This window comes from Saprolegnia diclina (assembly GCF_000281045.1).
Source record: "Saprolegnia diclina VS20 unplaced genomic scaffold supercont1.209, whole genome shotgun sequence".
NCBI lineage: Eukaryota > Oomycota > Saprolegniomycetes > Saprolegniales > Saprolegniaceae > Saprolegnia > Saprolegnia diclina.
The window spans coordinates 8,410-14,492 of record NW_008246276.1 but is presented as its reverse complement, the minus strand read 5'-3'; the positions used below and the strand labels follow the sequence as shown (position 1 = coordinate 14,492).

The following is a 6,083-nucleotide window of genomic DNA, read 5'->3' as shown; positions in this document are numbered from 1 at the left end:
CATTGAAGACGGGTTGTACCGGACGTTGGTCGAGCTCCAAGACGGTACGGCGTCGCCCTTTCTTGACGGCGCTAAGGACAACATCGTGAAGTCGCAGCTCGCTCGACAGGCTAGCAGTGCGTCGCACCACCAAATCAACTTTGACGCGCTGTCGTCGGCGTCGGTCGAGTCGGAGATGCGGGACGTGTCTTTGCGCCAGATCATGGAGCTGACCAAGCCGCAGCGCAAGTACCTCGTCGTTGGCTTTCTGGCGTGCTGCATTCAAGGCTTTTCGATGCCCGGCGTCTCGCTCATCATCTCGAGCGCCATGTCGGCCATGCAGAAGAACTACGGCCTCTATTTGGACACGAAGAGGACCGAGTACCTCGACACGCTCTACTCCGACGTGCGTGCCCAAGGCATCATTTTCTTTGGCGTCGCCGTTGCTTCGTTTTTTGTCGCTTCTCTTCAGCTGTTCTCGTTCCGGTACATTGGCGAGAAGCTCACGACCCGGCTTCGCAACATGCACTTCCAGGCGCTCATGCGCCAGGACATTGGCTACTTTGACATGGACGGCCACACGACCGGCGCTTTGACAACCGACCTCTCGACGCACGCGACCAAGGTGGTTGCGATCGCCGGCGAGAACCAGTCGCTTATCGTGCAGACGATCTTTACGTTCATCGCGGCCATGATCATCTCGTTTGGCTTCGGCAGCTGGCAACTCACGCTCGTCATGCTCTGCACCATGCCTCTTTTGGTGATGGCCTCCTTGTTTCGAGGCCCGGTGTTGGCGGGCCAGAAGGTCAGTGACAGCCTCTCGCTCTCGGGCTCGGTCGCCACCGAAGCCATTGTCAACGCCCGGACGGTGACCGCACTCGGCCTCCAAGAGACGCTTGCTGCCAAGTACGACGAGATGCTCGAGCAGCCGATGAAGGACGGCGTCCGCGAGTCGCACATCAACGGCATCATGAATGGCTTCTCGACCTTCTCCATGTTTGCCGTCTACGCGCTGGTGTTCTGGTATGGCAACAAGCTCATCCAAGACGGCGCCATCAGCTTCGACGAAATGATCCGCACGCTCATGGCCGTCATGATGGCAGCTCAAGGCATGGGCCAGTCGGCTGGTTTTATCAGCGACACCGACTCGGCACAAAAAGCAGCGAAAGTCATCTTCGCGATCGTCGAACGTAAACCGATCATCGACTCGTCCAAGGTCGACGAAGGTGTCGTGCCCAACTCGGTCGAAGGTCGCATCGTCTTCAAGGACGTCCATTTTCACTACCCGACCCGCCCCAACATCCAAGTCCTCAAGCACTACGATTTGACGATTGAGCCGGGTCAGACGGTCGCGTTTTGCGGTCCCAGTGGCGGCGGCAAGAGCACGGTCGTGGCGCTCCTCGAACGCTTCTACCAGCAACAAGCCGGCTCCATCACGCTCGACGGCCGCGAGCTCGCGACGCTCAACCTCCCGTGGCTGCGCAACCAGATCGGTCTCGTCGGCCAAGAGCCCGTCTTGTTTGTGGGCACGATCGCCGAGAATATTGCCGGCGGCCTCGCCAACATTGACAACGTGCCGGACCTCCAAGCGCGCGTGGAAGCGGCCGCCAAGATGGCGAACGCCCACAACTTCATCTCGCAGTTTCCCGACGGGTACGAGACGCAAGTGGGTCTCAAAGGCGAGCAGCTCTCGGGCGGCCAGAAGCAGCGCATCGCGATCGCGCGTGCGATCATGAAGAACCCGTCGATTTTGCTACTGGACGAAGCCACGTCGGCGCTCGACTCGGAGAGCGAAAAGGTCGTCCAAGAAGCGCTCGACAAGCTGCTGGCGGCCAAGGGCCGGACGACGATCGTGATTGCGCACCGCCTCTCGACGATCCGGAACGCCGACAAGATCTGCGTCGTGAGCGGCGGCCGCATCGCAGAGCAAGGCACACACGACGAGCTCATGCGTCTCAACGGCATCTACACGCACCTCGCGTCGCACAACCAGATCTAGTCTGCCTCACGCTACGATCGCAGTAGTGCTGTCTAGCATTTTACGTCAATATAGACACGTTTTGCTCTATTTTTGGAAATGGATGGTTCGTCAGTGTGACATATCATCAGACAGCTTACATGCAATAACGTTACTACTTTGGTTGGGTCGACGGCTCTTGACGCAGACAAGGCCGGCGACGGCAGCACCGCTCGCAGCACCGAGACCTAGCCACGACAGTCAACTTGTCATCAATGTCGTATCGAACGCGTTCGATATCAAAACAAGCGTCCTGTGTGGCCTTCACACGACACGACTTTTCGATCACCCGCCACCCATTCGTAGAGCATCAACGGCGAGCGGTGGGTTGCTGTGTCCACTTGGCTGCGTCGTCCGTTGCTTCTCTTGCGAGACGTGGTAGCACTCGTGGTTTGAGCTCTGCGCCGATTCACATCACCCGCCCGCATAATCTGTACACGCAGCTCGAGCTTCGGAACCGATCGCTTGTCGCGTGCCTTGTCGTGGGCGGCGATTTCCCAATTAAAGTTATTGCACCTTGCCTTTGTGTTTCTACTTCTCGGCGTTCTTCGCCCATCACGGTTGCTACCTCGATGGACAGTGTCAGTCATCCACCAAAGCGCCTCAGGCGTCAGCATCAATTGCGTCAGTAAATTGGCCTGTCGGAGTCTCAAAAACCTCTGTCCGGAACTGATCCGGATAAAAATTGGGCTCGATGGCGATCTTTCAACGCCGACTTATTCGAAATCTCTGTTTCCCGCCACGGGTGTTCACACTATTAAGAGCTCCCACACGCGCCTTACACACGATGCTATTACTTTTTCCGTCGTTTGAGAATGCGTCAGCGGAAACTCTAATACCCTACAGAGCGCAAGATCGCGTCCAAGCGCTTTCGGCCCTCGAGCTCGGTGTGGTCTTGCATACGGAACTCGAGCTTGGGCGTGTACTAGACAAAATGCCATGAATTTGACAAAGGACACAGCTACGTACGCGGAGGCGGAGGTGCTGCGTCATGCGCACGCGGAGCCAGCCCGTCATGCCCATGAGACGGTGCCGGACTTTGGCAACCGCCTTCTTGGAGACGGCCGAGCCGTCGGGTCGCGAGACGTCCCAAAACACAATGGCGTTGCGGAGGTCCGGCGACGCCTTGACCTAGACAGCATCGATTCCTCGAGCAGACGTGATGCCGTTGGTCGTACTTGGGTGACCCACACTTGCATTTCGTGCGTGCACAGATCCGTGTGCATCACAAATGTGTCCTGAAGGAAGGACTGGAGGATGTTGCCGTTGCGCTCTTGCCGGTGGCCAACGACTTCCGGGTCAAAGCGCGAGTTGACGGTCTTCTGCAGCGGGATTTGGTTCTTGTTGGCTGCCGGTCGCCGAGCATTCTCGTCCGCGTTCAGTGCGTGCATGGCGCGGTCCGGTGACAGCATTTGCGTCACGCGCTTCTTGTTGTCTTCCTTATCGAGCTCTTCGAGCTCGCGGTCAAACTCGGCTTCGTCGTCTTCGTCTTCGTCGTCTTCGTCGTCGCCAGCAAGGAACGCCTCAAACTACGGCCATCATAAGACAGCGTCTCTGGCGCTAGCATCGCTTGCCTCTTCTTCCGTCATCATGCCGTCTTCCTCCTCCAGCGCCGCTTTGCGCGCGAGCGGAATCATGTCCATCTCGAGCGAGTGCGGGTCGTTGAGCTGATCCATGGCCGCGCGCAGGTTCGTGCGCTTCACTTCGGCATCCGCGGCTTCAAAGCCCGACATGTCAAAGCCACGAAAGGCCTCTTGCGTGTCCTAGGCCAACGCCATGAGGCGATGCGTAGACAGGCGGCGGGACGTACGCGGACACCGCGCTTGATCGAGAGCCGCGAAGCCGACTTGCCCTTGCGGGCGCAGAGCACGGTCGTTGTCTGGAAGGCGCGAATGCCACGGTAGGCGGTGCGGGCGGCTCGCTGCTGCAAGGCCATCGACAGCATCGTGTTACTCGATGATTCACTGGCATAGGGCAGACGGGCAACAGTGTTTAAAACAGTTTTGTACACAGCAGTTTGGCGGTCGTCTCACGCGGGCAGGAGTCGACGATACGCGGCGGCTTGTACGAGCGATACCATTGCACACAAGCAGGTCATGAACCTTTTACGTAGGTCCGACGGCAGCCACACCGCGATCCATGCCGTCTCGTCTCGTCCGGTGCACGAGAAGGTTCGCATCGTGTATCAAACCGTTTTATACATGTAGCAGATGGTGTGACATTGCCGTTTTATACTGTTCGTTTCGAATGCAGAAGATCCCGGCCGCGCTGCTGGCCGTCGTCGTCGCGGCCAGCGCGCCGCTCTTTCCCTCGGACCATGTTAACGTCACGAGCATGACAAATGCCACCTTTTACGCGCTGCTCGAAGGCCCCGAGCCATGGATCATTGATTTCTATCACCCCTAGTACGACGGGCTTTCCGAGATGTCCCAGTTGACGTGGTGTTGTTGCGTGTAGCTGCGCCCACTGCGTCGAGTACGCGGTCGAGGTCACGTCGATCGCCGCGCACTTTGCGTCGCAACGGGCTGTGCGCGTCGGCGCCGTGAGCTGTCTTGAAGCCAAGGACCTCTGCGCGGCGCAGCACATGGCGGCCTTTCCGGCCATCGGCTATTACAACTTTGGCCTCGGCCGCGGCCTCAATTATGTGGACGCTGGCGCACCCCTCCTTGCAGACGTTGTACAGACCGTGCAGACGCTGCAGAAAGGCTTCCACCCCGCCGACCCGAAGGTCGACCACCGACCGTTGGTGCTGCAGTATCAACCCTTTTCGCCTTGGACGCGGTCCCACGACGCGGTCGCCGCCTTCCTCTTTGGCCTCCACCACCACGTCTTTTACCAGCGAGCGACCTTGCGCCCGGCGCTATTGGCTGCGCTCTGCGAGTGGATACACCTCGTGGCAGACGCGATGACGCACGGCAGTCATCGTCGCGCTGTGCTTCGTCTGCATGCCGCGCTGCGCCGCAAGACGACGCTCGAGGCCGACGAATGGCAGCAGCTCCTCGCGCAGTGGGCCGCGAGCACCGACGACGCTCTTTTCCACGGCGACGGCTCGACGTACTTGGCGTGTACGTCGTACAACTGCGGTCTCTGGATGCTGCTCCACCGCATGAGTCTCTCGCCTGCGCCGACCCGCCTCGTGCCGACGCTGCAGCTGTTCATGCAGCACTTTGGGCACTGCCCGCCGTGCCGGTACGACCAATATGTCGATTGTCTGTGATGCTGATGAAGGACGTAGCGCCTTCCTAGAGACGTACCATTCGATCGAGACACTGGAGATACTCCAGCACGCGCCGCGACCCGCGATCGCGTTGCATATGTGGCGACTGCACAACGCTATCAACAGCATCGCGCGCTCGGCGTGGCCTTCACAAGATGAGTGCCCGCAATGTCGATCGACGACCGACTGGGAGGAAGCGGCGGTTCTCACGTACCTTCACGCGACCTTTGCGACCGCCGATGCACCCCATCTTCGCGACGCAACCGGGATGGCGCCACCGTGGTGGCTGCCATGGCTAGGTCTCGGAGCTGCAAGCGGTGCTGCCGTCGCCGGCCTTATATGCTTCAAGAGCCGTCGACCCAACCAAAGTAGTACCAAGTTGTCTTGAGACGATAGGAAACTACAATATTGTCTTGAGCCGACACGACATGATGGCAATCTATCAGTGTTTCAAGGTAGTGAAAACAGGTTTAAGGTTTAAAATGATGTAAAATGCTAGACAGCACTTCTGCGATCGTAGCGTGAGGCAGACTAGATCTGGTTGTGCGACGCGAGGTGCGTGTAGATGCCGTTGAGACGCATGAGCTCGTCGTGTGTGCCTTGCTCTGCGATGCGGCCGCCGCTCACGACGCAGATCTTGTCGGCGTTCCGGATCGTCGAGAGGCGGTGCGCAATCACGATCGTCGTCCGGCCCTTGGCCGCCAGCAGCTTGTCGAGCGCTTCTTGGACGACCTTTTCGCTCTCCGAGTCGAGCGCCGACGTGGCTTCGTCCAGTAGCAAAATCGACGGGTTCTTCATGATCGCACGCGCGATCGCGATGCGCTGCTTCTGGCCGCCCGAGAGCTGCTCGCCTTTGAGACCCACTTGCGT

At 59.0% G+C, this 6,083-nt stretch overlaps 4 protein-coding genes across 4 annotated transcripts in view; 2 read left to right on the top strand and 2 right to left on the bottom strand.

The window, feature by feature from the left end:
- Positions 1–175: 175 nt before the first annotated feature.
- SDRG_17182 (hypothetical protein) lies at positions 176–2,041 on the top strand (the record flags this gene model as incomplete). Its single annotated transcript, XM_008623419.1, has 1 exon — positions 176–2,041. The coding sequence occupies one exon, from the start codon at positions 176–178 to the stop codon at positions 1,976–1,978; it is 1,803 nt and encodes a 600-aa protein (XP_008621641.1). The 3' UTR covers positions 1,979–2,041.
- A 663-nt stretch (positions 2,042–2,704) lies between these two features.
- Positions 2,705–3,951, bottom strand: SDRG_17181 (hypothetical protein). Its single transcript, XM_008623418.1, has 5 exons — positions 3,807–3,951; positions 3,571–3,759; positions 3,175–3,525; positions 2,966–3,127; positions 2,705–2,921 (listed from the first exon to the last, which is right to left on the bottom strand). Exons 1-5 carry the CDS (start codon positions 3,939–3,941, stop codon positions 2,829–2,831), a joined length of 930 nt encoding a protein of 309 aa, XP_008621640.1. The 5' UTR covers positions 3,942–3,951; the 3' UTR covers positions 2,705–2,828.
- A 281-nt stretch (positions 3,952–4,232) lies between these two features.
- Positions 4,233–5,728, top strand: SDRG_17180 (hypothetical protein). The gene is made up of 3 exons (XM_008623417.1): positions 4,233–4,401; positions 4,454–5,185; positions 5,232–5,728. Exons 1-3 carry the CDS (start codon positions 4,244–4,246, stop codon positions 5,599–5,601), a joined length of 1,260 nt encoding a protein of 419 aa, XP_008621639.1. The 5' UTR covers positions 4,233–4,243; the 3' UTR covers positions 5,602–5,728.
- The window catches only part of SDRG_17179 (hypothetical protein), a 2,544-nt gene continuing 2,103 nt past the window's right edge, over positions 5,643–6,083 (bottom strand). The window contains exon 3 of the mRNA XM_008623416.1: positions 5,643–6,056. Coding sequence (XP_008621638.1) covers positions 5,745–6,056 — 312 coding nt within the window. The 3' untranslated portion in view covers positions 5,643–5,744. The remainder of the gene's footprint in view (positions 6,057–6,083) is intronic.

Bases quoted from the DNA above. Each gene is read 5' to 3' on its own strand.
- SDRG_17181 (XM_008623418.1), bottom strand. From the start codon at position 3,941: ATGCTGTCGATGGCCTTGCAGCAGCGAGCCGCCCGCACCGCCTACCGT. The intron at 3,760-3,806 runs GTACGTCCCGCC...GCGTTGGCCTAG, and splicing joins CGATCAAGCGCGGTGTCCGC to GACACGCAAGAGGCCTTTCG. The intron at 2,922-2,965 runs GTACGTAGCTGT...CATTTTGTCTAG, and splicing joins CGCAGCACCTCCGCCTCCGC to TACACGCCCAAGCTCGAGTT.
- SDRG_17180 (XM_008623417.1), top strand. From the start codon at position 4,244: ATGCAGAAGATCCCGGCCGCGCTGCTGGCCGTCGTCGTCGCGGCCAGC. The intron at 4,402-4,453 runs GTACGACGGGCT...TGTTGCGTGTAG, and splicing joins ATTGATTTCTATCACCCCTA to CTGCGCCCACTGCGTCGAGT. The intron at 5,186-5,231 runs GTACGACCAATA...TGAAGGACGTAG, and splicing joins GGGCACTGCCCGCCGTGCCG to CGCCTTCCTAGAGACGTACC.